This window comes from Lates calcarifer, linkage group LG11 (assembly GCF_001640805.2).
Source record: "Lates calcarifer isolate ASB-BC8 linkage group LG11, TLL_Latcal_v3, whole genome shotgun sequence".
NCBI lineage: Eukaryota > Metazoa > Chordata > Actinopteri > Centropomidae > Lates > Lates calcarifer.
Genome location: NC_066843.1, coordinates 3,528,420 through 3,548,116, shown reverse-complemented (window position 1 = coordinate 3,548,116; position 19,697 = coordinate 3,528,420). Strand labels below are relative to the sequence as shown.

The following is a 19,697-nucleotide window of genomic DNA, read 5'->3' as shown; positions in this document are numbered from 1 at the left end:
ACAACAGTCAAGAATTACTTTAAATCCAGAGCACTGAAATACTTCCACTAATGGGACTCAAACAGCTTTATGGCTTTATGACTTTAGTGCTAAAAAGCAGTACGAAAATGCAGCGATGAAGAGTTGAAATTCCGATTTTCCGAAAGTTATGAAGGCAGCATGACTCCAACCTACGTCACAGCTGGCCCGCCCCTCTAATAATACTGGGCGCGCTCCCGTGGAAAGAACTCGACCGAGTAACAGCGCGTTCCCGCGGCTGCACGGCGCTAATTTAGATAGTTTAGTTATGAGAAATCCCCATGGGGATAAATCCATGTTCTTACGTACGTATGGACGACGGATAGTGGAGCATTTGGGAAACATGGATGCAGCATTGGAGCACAGTTTTCACGACTTGTTGGAAGCATAAAAGCGGGTTCCGGTGGCGATATGTTTCTGTCAGGAAGTTTGACGTATTCGGTTGAAGATTATTTCTCGCTTTGTTTTGGTTGGTGAAAGTTGTGGACTGTGGTGAGACACAGACGTCGGACGACAACTTTGTGACTGTGTCGTTGGAAAAGACTGCGTTTTCTTCACGTTTAAGTCAGTCCGGGTTTCACGTTAATGCTCCAGGAACCGTAATTTAAGAGTCTGCGAAGTCTAAACATCGATGGAGTTTGTCCAACTTGGCTTCGCTCCGCATATCAAACGGAGTTTATTTGTATAATATAAACATACACAGCTGGTGATTATTCTCCGCCAGTGTCGTTTCAGTCGGTTTTTTCTGCAGGTCTGAACTCCATTATGTCGCTCTCTGAATCAAATTCCTCTGTACTTTTGTTATAGGTCAGACATGGGCCTCTTTGCATGTCATGTATGATTGTGTTTAGATCCGAATTCAGGTTGCAGTGCATCCGGAGCAGTCATAAAAATACAAATCTGCCCAGCCTAGAATATTTTGGACTCAAACCTGGCAACACAGAGAGGGAAAATCTGCAAACTTAGCAGGAAGAGAGGCCATCAAAATCACGGAAATTGTACGGTCTTTTCCTCTGGCGACCTGTTACTCACAAATGGATTTCATACAGGCCATACGGTTATTGTTGCACCTTTTTTGGTAGTTTTTTTTTTTCATGTTTAACGCGGTTATGGGATACAAATCTGTGTCCCACAGGACTGAAAGCGCTGACGTCTAGTGTGACTTCTAATAATGTTTTGGAAATTTGAGTTTTCCAAAGACCCGAGGCTACAGCGGAGCAGAAGTTTGTCTTTGTGCCACAGCTGGAGCAGTCTGATGTAGGCTTTTCCATCGGAACATTTTCTTTTTTGTGTGAAACTCACATCTGTCTGATGTGACCGTGTTTGTTTTTACATCCTGGGAAAAGATCGGTTTGTGTTTTTGCTCCAACTTTCCGTTGAAGAACACGAGCCCCCGTTACCTGGGGGGGTCAGCCCCGCCATGGCGTCCTCGCGCACACGCACACACTGCCCCGGTGTGTCGGTCTGACTGAGGACACCGATGGACGAGAGCAACGGGTGGACCTACTGCGTCATCTCTGCCGCGAGACATCGGTGACCGAAGTCGGGCTCCACGCGGGACAAGCCCGCTCTTGTCCTGACCGAGCTCGTAAACTAAGGCGACAGGTGAGAGTTGATGAGCTGTGCACGTGACAGGGATGACAGGTATACGATGAGTGATTGATGATACATTCGGGTCATATGGGAAAATCAAGCTTTCTTTTTGGAGTTAGGATTTTTTTTAAAACTGAGATCAGATCTTAATCCAGGTTCATAAAACAAAGTATGCAAAATGTTTTCAGTTAGTTTCCCAACATAAAGATCTACCTAAATTGTTATGGAGAGGTGTTGGTCCATCTGTATGTTTATTCTCGAGGATGTTGTCTGTGGTGCTGTTGAGCTGAGAGAGGTATTTCTGTCATTAACCTGTTGTCACTGATGTAAATGTGGTGATCAAAATAATAGAAACACAAGAATGACTTTAAAATAGAATCAACACCTCTAAAGCAGTTTCAATGTGAACTAAACTAAACAACAGTTGTATTAGACTGCATTAGTTTTACCTTGGTGTCCCTAATAAACTGCTAACTGATTGTATAACTCAGATGGAGAAATACTGGATCCTTCATTTATTTTTGTTGGCCTCAGAATGGTCAGATTTGAATAGAACGGATTGAGGTATGGGTCACAGATGGTCCACATTCTCTTTTATCTTTATTAACTTTTCTTTGACTTCTACATATTGTTATCTGTACATTCAGAATAAGCAGCATTTCAAAAACTGAACTTGAACATAATCCTGTCTTTAGAAATTTATATTTAAATGTAGCTGTATGTGTTTAAACACTACAAAGCATATGTGAAACTTTAGTCAAGGCAAGCACTAGCAATAATATTTAAATGTGGTGGGTTACCCTGAATCCAAAGCACATGTGCACCTGAAACAGGAGAGATGTCAGGCCAGGGGATTTTGCTGTGAAGCCCTGAGTCCAGATGCATCACTGGCCAGAGACAGAGTGAGGACTGTGGCTGGGAAAAACAGCCTCAGACTAAACACCTCTCAAAGCAGACAGAGAAGAGAGGGGGGAGGAAAATCCATGTAAATCCTGCTAGTCCTGGAAATGTGATACAAGGAAAATAAAGTGGGCACAGCTGACTGGACTGGTAGAGTGCGGCCTTCTTCTCCATTGAATTCCCCACATTCCGCTTGGGAGGTAATTAAAATCAGGAGAGGCAGGAGAGAGAAGAGGGTAGCAGGGGGATTGGCCATGGGGGGTTAGTTGTTGTGTTGTTGCCTGCAGGGACCCCTTAAGGTGCACAACTTGAGCTGGTCCAGCACCCAGGGTACTGGAGAACATTTTGTTAGTAGAGAGGACGTAATGGTTCTGTCTGTTATGTCACCTGAACAGTACATCCATGCAGCTAGTGGAGGAATTGCACACCTCATAAACCCCATGCTATGCAACAGGGGATAAAATGCCATAAGCATGAAGTTCGCAGGGTTGAAGGACAAGAGTCTTTGGCATCTACTCTGTTGGCAGGGGAACATGAGAGTGGCGGAAGCTTGAAAGCAACGTGGCAACGCTCTGCCGACCACAGACGGACGTGCCCGACATTCCTGTGGGTGATTATTACCCAGAAATCCACAGAGTCAGTGGGTTGTCTCAGGTGGTGATGCTGCCCGATTTTATGCACAGAAGAGCTGTAAATTATTGAATAGTAATTCCTGCAAGAACCTAATCTTGTTTATAAGTGACATAGTTGGCCTCAGCAGTGTTACTTAGACAGTCCAACGAGTGCATCCCTGGTAGAGGCAGTTTACTCAATCAAGTGTCTGATTTGATGAGTGATTGTCTTTTCATTTCGAAAGTAAGTCATCTGCTTTACCAAGTAATATTGGTCATAATCTAGTGTATTTTCAAGAACTAAGTTTGTGTTTAAGGACCTGAAAGTCACAAGAACTCATGTCCTGTTGTGTTTGTCTTTGTTGAATTAGTTTAGTTTTGGTTTATTGGTACAAATCTGGGGGAAACCCTCTCCATTGAAGGAAATGCCTCAGTTTATAATGCTGTTGACGCCTTGAACTAGGCAGATAATATTGCCCTGTTAACATCAACAATGGAGTTAGAACACAGCCGAGTTAGGTTTCTGTAGCTCGTGCAATCAGAGAAGTATAAAGCTGCTAGATATTTAAAATGGCAGAAAACTCCCCGTAAAAAACATTCTTCCCATATGAACCGTGCCAGTGTAGCTCTGAGTTTCAGCCGTTTCCAATTGTCATTCTTTCTCATGGGCAAAACACACAACACACATTCTCACATGCACTGCACACTTTCTCATTCACTCAGGCTTTCAGTCAGAAAAACCTCTCTGTCTGTGTTCTGCAAGTTTAGGGTATGTTTTTTTTACAGGCCTGCATGTAATCAAAGACAAAAGGCTTGTGCATTAAATGAAAATGAGGTTCTCTGTTTAGCATCACATTAAAATATTTTAATGTGTAATTTGATCACTGAGATACCATATTACAAGGGTACAGGACAGCTACTGTGCCATGCCAAACTTCAGTTTTCTGATGTTTACTGCTAAGGTGATGTTTTATGGGCTGAGGGTCTAGCATGGATGTGGAGGCGGACTTGCTGTCATTTTCAAGAATGCCTTCCCCTGTCAGTCGGTGAATGCCTCTTCTTTTAACTCTTGAAGTGCAGATGATGAAGATTCACCTCATCCCTCTCTGACAGAACATTTTTGGTCTCAGCAGGCACTTTTTTATCAGCTGTCACTGTTTTATCATGTGGTGTTCCACAAGGATCTGTGTTAAGTCCTCTTATTTTCATTGTACATTTTACCACTAGGTCAGATCATCAGCAGTTTTAGGATTCGGATCAGTTTTGGATTATTGTAATGCACTGTTTTCTTGTCTGAATAAAAAGTCAATTAATCGCCTCCAATCTGTACAAATCACTGCTGCGAGGCTTCTAACTCGTGCTCAGAAATCACCCCACTTTTGAAGCGTTTGCACCGGCTTCCTGTCAAGTTTAGATTTCAGTTTAAAATTTTGATTTTGGTTTTCTCTTTTATGCCCTTTACGGGGTGAGGCACCGAATTACTGAATTACTCCACCCCTATACCACGAGCCGGGCTCTTAGGTCCTCAGACAGAGGTCTTCTTATGATTCCATGTACCCGTCTGAAAACTAAGGGTGACTGTGCCTTCCAAACTGTAGCTCCTAAGCTGTGGAACAAGCTGCCACCCACACTTCACACTGTCGACTCCATGGCATCCTTTAAAAGGCAGCTAAAAACATACTTCTTTAGAAAAGCATTTGAGTAGTGCCTTGTGTGTATGTTTATTATGTTTGCCTATTTATGTCTCCTTTTATGTTTTTATGGTGTCGTCTTTAAATGTTCCTACTGTGAAGCACTTTGTGACTGCTCTGTCTTGAAACGTGCTATACAAATAAACTTCACTTACATACTTTTGTGAGACTGGCTGATAACCGTGGTCATATGTCATCTCCTGTCTGACTCACAGAGTCATATTGTTATGCTGTGTCTCTAAGCAATGAAATATTAACAAGAGCAATACCGACCTCAGTTATCACAAACTTTTTACTAATAATTTCTGTTTTTATCACCACAGGTTGTGGCACAGCAGGGACACGTTTCTGGAGACTGACTCGTAGATCACGTACACAAACATCGCCACAATGAGTAAGTCTTCTAAATTCTGATGTTAGGCAGACGTTTAGTGTGTGGTTTCCTCACAGCATGAGATAAAAACAGACACACAGACTCACACCAAACACTATCCCTAAGGCCAAAGCCTGTGCGAGCTGCTGCTCCAGACGCTGCCGGGTGAAGGATTGGTTTTCAGTGTCATGGAGATGGGGGTCTGGTTCTCTCCGCTGCCCCGGGGCTGTATGATGTCTGTCCAAGCTACACAAGGAGAATATTTTCTCTTCGTGAGTTAGTCCAACCAAGGCAGAGCTTGCCCCGAAATCAAACATGGGAATAGGAATATCAAAAACACTGCAGTCCCTGGCTCTAATACCATGTCATAGGATAGTCTCAATATGGCTGTAGTTAAATATGACGGACTAATTGTCTCCACACACCTTTCAGAGTAGAGCCAAGTGCTAAGGGCTCGTATCTCTCTCTCTTTCTGTCATACATACGCTCTCAGACCATCCATTTTCCAATCTGCACTCTAATTGTGTATTTTACCCAACCCATTATCCTCTCCAGATGAGAGGCAGGCTCTCCACTCTATAATGAAGGACCTGGTTGCCCTCCAGATGACGCGGCGCCAGCCTGTGCTGTCGTATGACAACAGCAAACCCAAGACACCGGCTCAGACCAACAGACAGGTACAGTGTCAGTGCATCCCAATTTGGCTCTAAAGAAAGCACGGATCCTTCAGATTTACAGAAGACTAAGCCTGCGGATGGTTTGGAAAATAAAGCTGAGACCCTGAAATCCAAAGCTCTCAACCCCACAAATGTCTCTCCATAAACAACCATGTATTAGTGAAAGTGTCCCTCAGCAGTGTCTGCTGACTGTCAAAATAAAAACCTTAATAAAGTTATGTGTAAGTCCTACATAGTTAAGAGGAAGCTCTAGCAGGACAGTAGAACAAATACTGTCCACAGCATGAATTTTCAACTGTTCATTAACACACAGTTGCATCACTGTGCGGGAAAACTAAACACACAGGGTGAGATTTGCTCTGAAATTCAGCAGCCTTTAAGCTGTATCCAGCATGAATGACGCTGAAATGCTGGCAAACTGTTCTTTTATCCTCAAGACGATGGGTGTGTTGGCCATAGAATTTATTTATGTACAAATGCTGTAATAAAATACCAGGGGTATCACCCTATGATCCATTCAGGTATATTCTCATCGCCTTATAGTATTTCCCCTGGCCCACACAGTAGGCTAATTTAGCATAATGACAGATGAATTTCTCAAGTAGCCACCCACAGCTATGGGGCTCATACATCTGAAATCGATTAATTCCAGTCATTTAAAATTACTTCTCTAAAAATATATTCTGCTTGTGTGGAAAGGTGGCCAGTAGCCCACCCACCCTCGCATTTTACCACTATCACTGAGCTGCAGCTGCCGAGAATAACCAGTGCAGGCAGGGTAGTATTTGCTTAAAACCAGCGATTGTCCCCCTGGGTCTCCACCATTTTCCTAGCTCAAAAACTTTGCGTTTGTTATGAGTGGAAGTGGGTTTTCATAAATGATGAAGCAATGAAAAAAGTACAAAGTGACATTTCTTTCCAGCAAACTATCCTTGTGTAAGACCTATAGGTGAAGACATAACATGTGCAAGTTCTGCAGCTTCCAAAAGCCAAACTATTTGAGTTGTATTCTTCTGGAAAGATCACATATCTGACGGTTATGTTTGCAGTGAACATAAGTCACAGCGTGTGCTGTACTAGTTAAAATAGCAGCACAGTTTCTTACGCGATGACCTCAGATGACCTCCTTTGTCCGCTCCTTGACCTTCCTGTTTCTGTTTTCCCGCAGGATGATGTCAGGATAAAGTTTGAATTCTCAGGAGAGAGAAGGTGAGTTTGCTTTTGGTTTTATTTACATGCATGTTATGTGTGTGTGTGTGTGTGTGTGTGTGTGTGTGTGTGTGTGTGTGTGTGTAGATGCTCTACATACATCCATATGCAAGTGAGACAGAGCGTAAACATCCCCGCATACAGACATAAACACACTCACTCACATGCTTGTCACATGTTCCAGTTCATGAGAAAGAGAGTCAAACACACACTCCAGAACTTAATTCAGACTGGTATGTGAGCTGGAGAATATAGAGGAAAGGACTGTGGTTATTCTGTGGCTGCCAGTACAAACCACAAAAATGCAAGGTGTACTTAGAAGAATCTGCACTCACTAAAAACAGCAGCATGTGCGTGTTTTGCTTGCACATGTGCGTGTAACTCAAAAGCAGTTTCCTTAGCAGCTGATACAAATCTCTCAACTCTCTCTCTCTCTCTCTCTCGTCTGTGTGATTTCTTGATATATATTTTTTTCATGTGAAGGATCCTGATGTTTGGACGGCCTGTGCAGTTCGAGGAAATCCAGCAGAAAGTTAAGAGTGTCTTTGGGCAGCAGTTAGACCTGCATTATATGAACAATGAGGTAAAGTGGAGACTCTTGTACTGTTTAACCACTCACCTCTCCCCTCTCATTCACCTCTCTCTCACTCAAACTCTGTCTTAGACGCTGAGTGTTTATTATTTATGTGTGCAAACATGTTGTTTATTGTTTCTTTTAAATTCACATTTTCTCATTTAATTAATTATTTATCCTCTGAGATGAAATATAGTGATAAACAAAGACAAAGATTAGGACAATTTGAGAAGCTGGAATCAGGGAATATTTGGTATTTTTGCTTGATTAATCAGATATGAAAATAACATTTTTTGTCTGAATATGTCTGTTTGTGTGTCCTTGTATATGTGTCCAAATTGTTCTTTATTGTTGTACACATCTGCATATATATACTGTGTTTAATTTATCGTCTCAACATTTGTGCAGCCTTAGTATCTTTGTGAATCTTGGTATGTGTTTGTTCACATGCCTTGTTGTTTTTCTGTGAGTGTTAATGTGTTTGTTTTGAATGCTGGCAGTTGTCCATCCCTCTGCGAGGTCAGGATGACTTGGACAAAGCAATCGACCTGCTGGACCGAAGCTCCAACATGAAGAGCATCAAGATCCTGCTGCTCACTCAGGAGCACAGCAATGTGAGACACACACACACACACGCATACAGGGCGTGCAATTATAGTGTACCATTGCACCACTGCCATTTCTTCATCACAGAGCCATGTTGTGAAAAATCAAGGTTCCTCATTCATTTACATTACATTATTACATTATGTGTTGTGGTCGTGTTTAAACCTCCTGTCCTCCCCTCCTGTCCCTGACTGCAGGCCTCCTCCCCCTCCCACCATGTGCCGTGTAAACAGGTGAGGATCAAGTCCTCTCAGTCCACTGGAGACGTTAGCACGGTGTACCAATCCGCCGAGCCCAGAGGACGCCACCTATCAACAGGTACATATCCTAAACTGCCATTCAAAGTCATCTCTAATCTTATCTGCCACAACCTGACTCACACTGATTCAGAGGAAGAGAAGTAACATGTTAATTCTCCTAGAAGGCTCAACATTTTGTAAATATTCATTTATGGATAGCTGTCATGTCATTGTGCCTTTGCTGCTTCTTTTTTACTACCTCAGTTTCCCTCTCGGTCGCCTTCGCTCTCTCTGGCTGTTCTTTCTTTGGCTTCCCCTTCTAGCAATGGGTCCTCTTCCTTTTCCTGTTCACCATCACTAGACGATGCCTGCTGGACAGCAGCCAATCAGATTATGGCGTTCTATTAGTGTGGTGGACCAGTGGCCTGGTTTAGGATCTTTTTTTCCCCCTGGAGCAGGGGGGTTTAAAGTGGCTGCATGAGGGCTTGAGATCTGGACTTTATGACAGCAGCAGGCAATAAACACAAAAACCAGTTCCCAGCTGTTCCTCCTTTCTGTCAGAATGGCAGCGATCAGCATTTTGCTGTTTTCTTTATATTTATGCCACTGGAGGGAGAGAGCACATTTCTGAATTTTTTTACTTTTCTGACTTTCATGAGAACCTTGTCACAAATGTTACTACTCGCTTTTGTGCTGCCTGTACTCCCTGGAAAATAGAAAATAAATCTCAATGATGGAACAGGTTACTGGTTTAAAGAATTATGCAAAGCAGTTTTTCCCACAATATAATGTAATCACCTGATGTACTCAAGGTACATAGTTGCTGACATTCTCATACACTTTTCAGTCCTCAGGCCTGTAAAGTCCAAATATTGTTTTAAATTCTTATTTTTCATATATCTAATCTTTTCCTTTATGCTCATAACTGCTGTCTAATCCCAGGTTCTCAGAACACAGGGCGTAGCTCACCGCCTCCTGGCTATGTGCCTGAGCGCCAGCAGAGGATCGCCCGCCAAGGTTCATACACCAGCATAAACAGTGAGGGGGAGTTCATCCCCGAGACCAGCGATCAGTGTGTGAGTCATAGCTTCACAATTAATGGGGAAAATCCACCTTAAAAAAGAATTCATGTGCTGTGTTTATGATCTCAGACTATTAAGATTTGTTCACAGTAAACAACTCAGCGTCAACAGCTTGAATCAAGACTTAATCTGATTGCTGAAGTTGTTTTATAGACTCTTAGTATCTTGGCTGATTTTTCAGAGATATTAGTTACATTTTTGTGAAGGAATGATAAGGGCTATGAAGATGCTGAATTAGTGGAGCTGTTTTAGAATAAAGCCTCTCAAAGTTCCCAAATATAAATTTTAGGATGGATTCTTCTTTCTGAAACCTGTGTAAACAAAGCACACATGCATGCACCCTTCATTTTCCATTGTGCCGGGTACAGGTGCTGGATCCCTGGAGCAGTGCAGAGAACTCTGTCTCTGGAAGCTGTCAGTCTCTGGACAGCAACTCAGACAGGTGAGGAGCAAACCCTGCCTGCTAGGATTAATACTTAAAACTGCCTGTGCACAGGAACTCACAACTCATTCAATGTTTTATTATTTTTCCATCACATCTTTATAATTTATGTTTATTTTCATTTTGTAAAGTGAAATAAAAATGACCAGTTCTGCGTAAATACCCAAATACGTTCTACGGAAATGACTGTTTTACTTTGGAAATCCTCTCATATCTCACACTTCTTTCTTCCTTCCTCCTTCTCTCACAGCCCCTCATTGAGGAAGTCGCGTATGCACAGAGCCAAAAGTTACCCTGATAATCGCCAGGAGTGCTCAGGTAAGAGCAGCTACAAGAAAAGATCTTCACCACAGCTCCTTCCTTTAACTTTCTCGATTATAATGCAGGAATATTCTGTTAATGCAGCACACTCACATCTTATGAGATAAAGTATTGTGATAGCACTTTCAGGTTTCTTTAAAACCACAAAAACACCATGCTGGGACAGGAATTACGGTTCATGTTCACAGCAAACCAAGCACTGATGTCAACCATAAGCATGAATAATATGTCTTTAAAAGGTTGAGGGTATAACATAACTGATTTAATAAAGATTAATGTTTGCTTGTTAGTGACCTCAGACAAATAGTGTTAGTCAGCTAAAAGCTTATGTGAAGAGTATTAGTAAGCTGTAAGTAAAGTAGCTCACATGAATGCTGAGTGATTCACTGTGCAAACTGTGGTTGAAATAATCCTGTTGTAATCCTGCTGACCTATGACTTTTTCATATTTGCTTTCAGACAGGGAGAATCATGTTTATGACAGGGTAGCAGGAAAGGGAGGCACCTATCCTCGTAGGTACCACGTCTCCCTGCATCATAAGGACCACAGTGAAGGTAGGATTTCTCCATTTATCCACTCTGTACCTCGTCTCTTCTGCTCTCTCCCTCTGTGGTATTTCCTCCTGTAATCTCTCCTGTTCATCATGTGATTAACCGCCAACCAACTTCTCTCTCGATCTCCCTCAGGTCGTCGAACATTTCCTCGGATTCGTCGCCCCCAGGGGAACCTGTTCACTCTCGTGCCTTCACGTCGGTCGCTCAATGGCAGCGAGGAGAGTCTGGGCAGCTGGCAGCTCGTCGATGCCCAGGGAAGGCTCCGTCCTCAGGACCGTTCTGTTGCCCATAAGTGTGAGTGGTGATTTAGCTGAACTGTGAAAATGTTTTTTAGAAAAATCACATCATCTTTTAGGATGACATGAATTCTTAAAAGATAAACAGATGATGTGTTGCAGGGTAAAAACAGTATAAATAGTGCATTGAAGCAGTATGGAATTTGACTTTTTCATGTTACACTTCTCTGTGATGTGTAAGGCATATTATTGTATGTTTAATGAAAAACATTAACAGTTGCGTGTGTGTGTTTTTTGTTTTTTTTTTCCTCCAGCACCCAGCGCTCCAGTGACGTGGCGGCGGGGGAAGCTTCTGGCCAGGGAGCGTTTGGACAGGTTTACCTGTGTTACGATGTGGATACAGGGAGAGAGCTGGCCGCCAAGCAAGTCCAGTTTGATCCTGACAGTCCTGAGACCAGCAAGGTGAGACACATGTTAGCTACCAATACATGGATAGTTCATTTATCCTTGTTTTCACAGTGACAGCATGCTCACTTTCTCTTTGTGATTCCTTCGCTTCTCTTCCTGATACTGTTGAAAATATTTGTTGTTGTCGGTGACATTCCATGTAGATATTTCTGCTACCACCACTTGCACAAAGTTCATATCTTATTGTCCGGAAATTACATTCCCTCATCCCCTCTTTGTTTTGACAGTGGAACTCATGTCTCAAAACATTACAGTAAAATATTAAACCTTAGTTTGTTGATTAATAACAAATCACAAGTCTGCACCTGCTCCACCAAGAATGACCTCATATGTTGTGTTTGTTAGTCTGTTCAGGTCATTATGCTGGAATGCAGGTAGTTAGCATAACTGACTGAGCATGGGATTAATGAATGAACCGTCTTAAAAACATCAGGAGTTAAGCCACCCAGCTTTATTTTATCCCCTGACACAGAAACAAAATAATCAATGTTCAGGGAAAAAAATTCAAGAACTCAAGAAGTGGAATGTATCAAATCCCTCCACCCCCCTCTTCCCCATTTTAATGTCTTTTCCTGTCTGCCACAGAGAAAACATGCACTGTCACTTCCTGTATCTGAGAGGAGCCGAGTGTTGTGGTGGTGGTGGAGGGTGACAGGTCAGCGTTGCCTTGGCCCTTCATCACCCCCCCACACAACCTCTCTCCCTCCCCCCAACTTGTAGCAGATGGGAATCAGTTGTTGTCTCTATTAAACCAGCTTCTGTTTTGGGACTTTGGGATTACTTTGTGTGTCTCTGACTTCCCTCTCTCTCTGTTGTGGCCTCATTTTCTGAAGTAAACACAGGAACTTCTTTTAGGGAACTGTACTGTTGGCTTTTATTTACTCTCTACTTCAGGTTTCACTTTTGGCTGACTCCACATGCCGTCATAAATGACTGTTTGTCATCTATCCCTGTGTTTATGGTTACATTTGTTTGTCATCAGTGGTAACAGATATGAGAGAGCCTGCAGGGATGAGACATATCTGAAAAATGCATTTTGTTTTGCAAATGAAAACAGTAAATGAACAAAGATGCGCTGTTCAGACATGACAGCTTTTGCTGTTTGAATCTTCAGTGTGTAATTTCCCACCATGTCATTGTTTCTATGCAGGAGGTCAGTGCTTTAGAGTGTGAAATCCAGTTGCTGAAAAATCTGCATCACGAGCGCATCGTTCAGTACTACGGCTGTCTGAGGGATCACAATGAGAAGACCCTCACTATTTTCATGGAGTACATGCCGGGGGTGAGTCTGAGCAACTTTCATGTCGTATGTTCAACCACAGCTCAGAACAATGATTGTTTCCTCAAGTCGAACACCAGAGATCAATTCCCTAACCTCAGTCTTCGTGTTCCATCACATTGTATTTAATGTTATGATGCAAGACAAGGGTAACTGCACCAGTCACACAAAAAGAATGAAAGAAAGCAAACAAAGGACAAGAATCAATTCCCATGACTTAACATTTTGAAATGATATTAAGTTGATGATACAAAGAATTTTAGTGGTTGGGACATGTTTCCTGTGTTCTCCCTGAAATGATTCCTCAGTCTTTAACAAGAGAAATACTTATGGCGCCTTTCAACAGCAGGAACTGTTGTTCTAGGAACAATTTTAGGAACTGAAGAATTTCACAGGAGCTTGTTATAGTTCAGTTCCTGGGCCATAGTTACAATGTGTAGCCAACTTCCATGCTTGTCTAAAAACTAGCAACATAAACAGTTCATGGGAGTTATGCACTGAAACTGAAAAAGAACCAGAAAAAAAGACTCAGCACTTTGTTGTGCTTTCGGCCAGTAGTCAGCTAGTTTTCCAAGACTCTGTGAATTACTCATCATTGAGCAGATCATTGCTACTGTATCTCTGCCCCTCTGGCATTTTATCTTCTAATGTTGGCTAATCACTGCAGCTCTTCAGCTGTGGTGGAAATTAGTTGTTTAGTTTAGTTCCCAGGACTACTTAGTTTCCGGGATTATTTAGTCAGAAAGTCCAATCAAATTCCCCAGGCTTTGAATGCATCACAGACGTGTTTCAGGTGCCAGGTTTCAGGCTGGCTGCTTCACTCCCTGCGTCTTTGGCTCACAGCTTTGGTGATAGAGTAGGTTGGTGGTCTTCATGAGCGCCTGTATTCACAGTTTGTCTGTTTCTGCACTCATGTCTTAAAGCAGTAGAAGGTGATACATGTTCTTTCTTTCTATCAGGGTTCAGTTAAGGACCAGCTGAAGGCATACGGGGCCCTGACAGAAAACGTGACCCGGAAGTACACAAGACAGATCCTGGAGGGCATGTCCTATCTACACAGCAACATGATCGTACACAGGGACATCAAAGGTAATCCTGTTTAACTACAGAGCCCTGAGCATTACACTGTTTAAACAGTGGATAAATGTTTAGACAGCATTTTAATATTTAGATGTTTGGGTCTTACCACGTGTGGAAGATGATTGGTGGGATAAAATATTTATCTGTTCTGTGTCAACTCTGGCTCTCAGGTGCCAACATCCTGCGGGATTCAGCAGGCAACGTGAAGCTTGGAGATTTCGGTGCCAGCAAGAGGCTTCAGACCATCTGTATGTCTGGCACCGGCATCCGCTCAGTGACCGGCACCCCCTACTGGATGAGCCCGGAGGTGATCAGTGGAGAGGGCTACGGCAGGAAGGCTGATGTCTGGTAAGGCCAGGAGATACACAGCATCTTAAATTAAAGTTTGATCCCAGTTCATCAAACAACTGGATCGATATCCTGCTTGACCTGTATTAGTTGTCACTAAATTGAAATTGCTGCTAGGACATCTACCAGGAAGGATACAAGTTGAAGCTGTGGTGCAGATTTTACAAATGTAAAACTAGAACATATTAACATTAAAGGATGTAAATGTACACTGTTCCTTTAGACTTATAAATCTAGATTCTTAATTGGATTCAGAAATTAACTACCACAGGTACTGTTGTTCCTGCAAGGGAATATGACACCTGCTAATGCTGCAAACATGCACAAACACATACACTCTGAGTATAAGCAACATTTTAATGGAAACGTAAAAGAATTTAAGTGTGTTTTTACCAAATGCTTTACATCTCTCAGTAATATTAGCTCAGAGGTTACGTACATGTACTGACTTGGTAGAAATACCTTCATTCAACAAGATCATTCCGAATACGTTGCCAAGTCACCAGGGGCTGACAGGTCGAGACATGTGAATGTTATAGAGGAAAAAATAACAACTTACCTTACTACTTAGGGTGACAGAAGCACAGTGCTCTTAAAAAGAAAAAACCTTTTTAATAAAGTGTGGAGTCTGCTGTATGTATCCCAGATCCTACCACACTCCCACACACAGGGCAGACAATATTCCCTTTTGCAATCTGATTGGGTGGTGACCCATCAGGCGAGTGATGTGATTGGCTGAAGGCCAGTCAGGCAGGTCGTAACAGAGGTTGGTATGTTCCAGGTTCTCAGCCTGGTGCTTGAAGGGGGAGTAATGCTCCCAGGAGGGCTTGTATGTACCTCCCAAACAGGTGGAGGAGGCCCTCTGCAGACGGCAAGCGTGAAAGTTTCCACTCAAAACATTCCTTCAAAGCTTTAGCGTTGAGTAACTGAGACTTAATATGTGGCATTTGTTTCAGCTTGTTATGTGACCTAACATGAAACAAGACTAATCATGCATGTTTTCCAGGAGCCTTGGTTGTACAGTGGTGGAGATGTTGACAGAAAAGCCTCCATGGGCTGAATACGAGGCCATGGCAGCCATATTCAAGATCGCCACCCAGCCCACCAACCCACTGCTGCCCTCGCACACCTCCGACCAAGCACGGGACTTTATCCGCTGCATCTTTGTGGAGGCCAAACACAGGCCGAGTGCTGAGGAACTGCTCAGACACCCCTTCTCCCAGATCCTGTGCTGAAACCTGCCTGGTTTCTGAACTTGAACCAGAGAGTAGCACAGTAGCCTCAGCAGTATCTGTAGCTTCCTTGAAACCCACTCATGACAGGAGACCAGACGTGGACCTGGCCTGGATGTCAGTGTTAAACCCACTGAGCCTCTGCCACCATGCAGATGCTTCAAACAAGAGTCAGTGTCCTTTCTCACAAATCCAAAGGAGACAGCTGCAGTCAACACAATGCCTTGAAAACCAATGCAAGTACATGCTCATACAGACGTCACCACCAGGGGGAAACAAAACACAGATTAAGTTTCTGGTGGGGAGTTGATCTTTGTCAGATACAAACATGCAGATGCTCGCACTCCAGTTTCAGCATTATTGAGTCATAGCTCATGTACCAGTTGTGTCTTCATAAACTCCTGTGTTTACATTCACTTGTTGGGCAGTTATGAGAAATGCCAGGAAGCCCCAAGTGTTTGACTTTTAAATATTTAGCTGAGCACCATTTTAAAGCTACAGCAGGCCTAAAGCTCAAAGTTTGCCCAGCGGATGGTAAACGCTGCTGGTGTACCACAGTGTCAATTGGACAGGTTGTTCTCTTTTTTCCCAACTTTGGCAACTTGCAACTACTTCCTGTTTCTGTTCCCACTCGGGAACAAAGAAAACTCCACCCCAGTTATAACTCTGTTCAAAGCTGTTTAAGCTATTTGTGATGCACTTTGCATTGCTGGCTACATCACTGTGTGGATTCAGTAAAACACAGATGGAGATATGTGTAGAGTAGCTACACTGGAACAAAATCATGTTCAGCTATTGAAACCAACAGTAGTGAATAAGCTAAGGCATGTTTTGGTAGAAGACAGTAGACATCGTTTAGCATATCTTAGCAATCAGAAATTTATTACAAGTACCAAATACACAAATTTCTCCACTGTCATCAGCCTCAATAGACCATGATGCACTGCAGCTGCTCGCTCCAGCCTGTGGCTCTCGTGTGGAGTATCACCATTCAAGTCACAGATCTAAGCATTTGTTTCTCTGAAAAGTCTTTACTCAGTCATCTTTGACAAACTCAGATTGTTTAAAAACACTTGAATTGAATATGACCAACCACCTGGATGAAAAAATATTTCAACACGTTTCACAAGTTGCAACTGTTTTTCCTTTCTCAGTAGCGAGAAATGACATATGTCCTCGCTCTTTCTATACATCACAAGGAAAATATTAACATAAGAAAATTCTAATTCAAAGTAACATCAGTATAGACAAATATAACTGATGATAATTGTATAAATAAAAACGTGTCATTTCTAGCTGCGGACCTGGAAAACAGGTTAGAATCCTTCTCATTGTGCAGCAAACACAATATGTTTTGATCCAGATGGTTAGAGGAGTTTTTGAGGACTGTGGAAATACCTCAGAGCAGTGAACCTTCTAAATAAATAAAAAAACAGTCAGGAATTTATTTTTCAAAGAAACTAATTCTCAGCTCTGTGACTTGGATGCAGTAGTATTAAACGAGAGGCACAGACTGGGGGCTGCAGCTACAATACCTGATTTGAAGTCAGAGATATGACTCTTAATCTTTCTCCCTCCAGTGTCATTATTACTGTCCCTCTCTATTTTCAAGTAACCAGTTGAGTCTGGTTCTGCCTTAATGCATTTGAGGAAATGAAGAGAATCAGTATAAAGCATGAGGATGACATGTAACGGTGTAGGAGGAGCTCAGTGTGAATGTTTCCTTTTAAGAGTTTTTCGTTTTAAACTCTTCCCAGTCTTGTTCTATCTGTCGCCTCAGTGTGACTTCTCCCTCTGCCTGCCACCTTGCTCTCTTTCTCTTCATTATCACAGGTGTTCTCAGCCTACAAAGTGCCAAAAAGGGACAGATACAGGATTATGGTATGGACTTGGTATCAGTTATTAGTGAGAGTGTAGCAGACAGTGCTTTTTATGGTCAGAAAAATGACAAACTAAAGGCCTTAATTTGTGACTACCATGGCCTTCGCTTTAGATCACAGTGTCCATGTGTGTCTGGCCCAGAAATCCCTGACTGAGAAGCCTTAGCTTAAGGATCAATTTTAAATCAGATGCACTTTTATCTAAAATGAATGTTGTGGGGGTTTTTGTGCTCTTTACCAAATTAGATTTTTTTTTTTTTTAAACTTCAAATGTGAAAATTGTTTCACTTTTATTTATATCCCCATGTCCATTCCAATTAGATTTTATAAGCAAATATATATGTATAAATATATTTTTTATATTTAGACTGTGTCAAATCTAATGATACTTTCAGGACATAGTGTCGTTAAAAAAAGTAAATCATTGAAAGCAGCTGGTTTTGCAGACATTACAGAATTGGGGTTTATAAATGAAAAATGGATGGAAAACGAACTCTGGGAGCCTGGCTCTTGTTCCAGCTCAAAAAAACTTTCCACACATCCTTAGCTATACGTTCAGATGACAGTATTACCTGACAGGTTTTGGAAACTTTGCATCATTTGGCCGTAGTACTTTGTACCATCTATGAGGTCTCATGAATGAGGCCTTTAAAGGCTTAATTTACAAAAGAAACTGCTGGGAATATTTTTGTGTGATCTCAGTGTTATTAAAACGCAATTAAGGGGTGTGTGTGTGAGCCAAAGACGAGCAGGATTGGAGCCAGTGCTGGATGTCAGAGTTCGCTGTTCAACCCAGATGACGACTTTGTTTATCCCAGGGTTCAGACAACGAGTCTAGTATTAAAATGATTTTCAGGGCAAAGGGCTTGCTGCTGCCTTAACGCTAATATGAAAATATTTCTGTGGAGCTGCTAATCGCTAAAGGCAGCTAAAATACGTTCAGTGTTGAAAAAGATGTGGTTCTAAGAAAAAGGGCCCTGGGATAAGCAAATGAATACAAACTAGTTGTTAGAAATCTATATATGTAAATGTATGATTATGTATCATGACAGGACTTGCAGTGCAAAGTCTAATGTATCAGATTTATTTTACAGCAAGAAAAGAATAGTATGTTTGATGACAGTGTTTATATATATAAATATATTATATATATACATACATGTCATGGCCTCTCTCCAAAACAAATAAATTGTTTTTCAAAATCATGCTACATTGTTTTTTGTTTACATGCGTAGGAGGACAGTTGTGGTTTGTCCAGACTCAGTGAGTCCAGTAAATGAAAGGACACAGCAGACTGAGCTCATTGTTGGCAGTAGGAAGCTACTTGATTGATGCACTCAGTTTTTCTCTCTCTCTCTCTCTCTCTCTTTCTCTGTCGTTTTGTTTCCTCCTCTCTTTTTGCTCTCTCGCTCTTCTCATGACGAAAAACAGGAGGCAGACACAGGAAGGAGAGATTTCGGCAACCGTGTCTGGCTGTGAGATGGGAAAACAAATTGTGTGGAACAAAGGGCCTTTTTCTGGAAATGGTGTGACACAGAGATGCATTGCTTTTGACAGGTTTGTTTTTTGCTGCCTCAATGAATTGATTAATTCTAGCTTGCCTTCTTTTTTCACTGTAAACAAGGAGAAGGTAAAGACTGATAACTAAATGGTTATAGTGGGCTATAAGAACTGAGGATTTTACAATGAAAAACATTTTTAAAAATAGTTTTTTTATGTCGTAATGGAAAGATGTGAGTAGGTTTGTTGGTCCACCATTTTTCAGCACACATACTTATGGTCCCTAGAGGATGAATCTGGCTTTGGCGACCCTCTGATTTTTCCTCCAGTACCAGCAGGTTCACATTTGTGGTTCAGAGTGAAATGTTTTGGCAGCTCTTGGGTTGATTGCCATGAAAACTGGTACACAGATTCATCTCCCACCCCCTCATGATGAGTTCAGATAACTTAATCCTAGCGCCATCATCTGGTAAAAGCCTCAGTTTGTTCAGTACTTTGGATTAAAACCAAATACCAGCAAAGCTAATGATGCTCCCAGCTTTAGATGTGCTGTGCTGATTAGCAAATGTTAGCATGCTAACATGCCAAACTAAAACTTAGCTTGATGATGTTAGCATTTAAGTCAAAGCACTTCTGCACCTCAGTGCAGCCTCACAGCTGCTAACATGACTTGTTTAATGATACCTTCTATTTTCTGGCATATGATCAGTCATATTTAAATGTCTGATGGCCATTAGTATGAGTACGGACAATCAAACACACATGGTTTGAACAGTTTACAGCC

General features: G+C 42.0%; 1 protein-coding gene and 1 long non-coding RNA gene across 3 annotated transcripts; one reads left to right on the top strand and one right to left on the bottom strand.

The window, feature by feature from the left end:
* Positions 1 to 197: 197 nt before the first annotated feature.
* Positions 198 to 18,618, top strand: map3k3 (mitogen-activated protein kinase kinase kinase 3). The gene is given in 18 exon segments (XM_018672128.2): positions 198 to 1,623; positions 5,137 to 5,207; positions 5,742 to 5,863; positions 7,032 to 7,072; positions 7,556 to 7,655; positions 8,147 to 8,260; positions 8,450 to 8,570; positions 9,434 to 9,567; positions 9,942 to 10,015; positions 10,266 to 10,333; positions 10,795 to 10,890; positions 11,023 to 11,184; positions 11,441 to 11,476; positions 11,479 to 11,588; positions 12,745 to 12,876; positions 13,833 to 13,962; positions 14,124 to 14,301; positions 15,308 to 18,618. Coding segments are annotated over 17 exon segments (1,851 nt in total). The 5' UTR covers positions 198 to 1,623; positions 5,137 to 5,203; the 3' UTR covers positions 15,537 to 18,618.
* Positions 10,976 to 14,867, bottom strand: LOC108880567 (uncharacterized). 2 transcript variants are annotated; one of them, XR_007814104.1, is made up of 4 exons: positions 14,741 to 14,867; positions 14,060 to 14,298; positions 11,508 to 11,574; positions 10,976 to 11,205 (listed from the first exon to the last, which is right to left on the bottom strand). It is a non-coding gene; the product is annotated as an uncharacterized LOC108880567 (long non-coding RNA). The 2 variants fall into 2 exon arrangements; XR_001960508.2 differs by having other exon boundaries at positions 14,764 to 14,858.
* Positions 18,619 to 19,697: the final 1,079 nt, after the last annotated feature.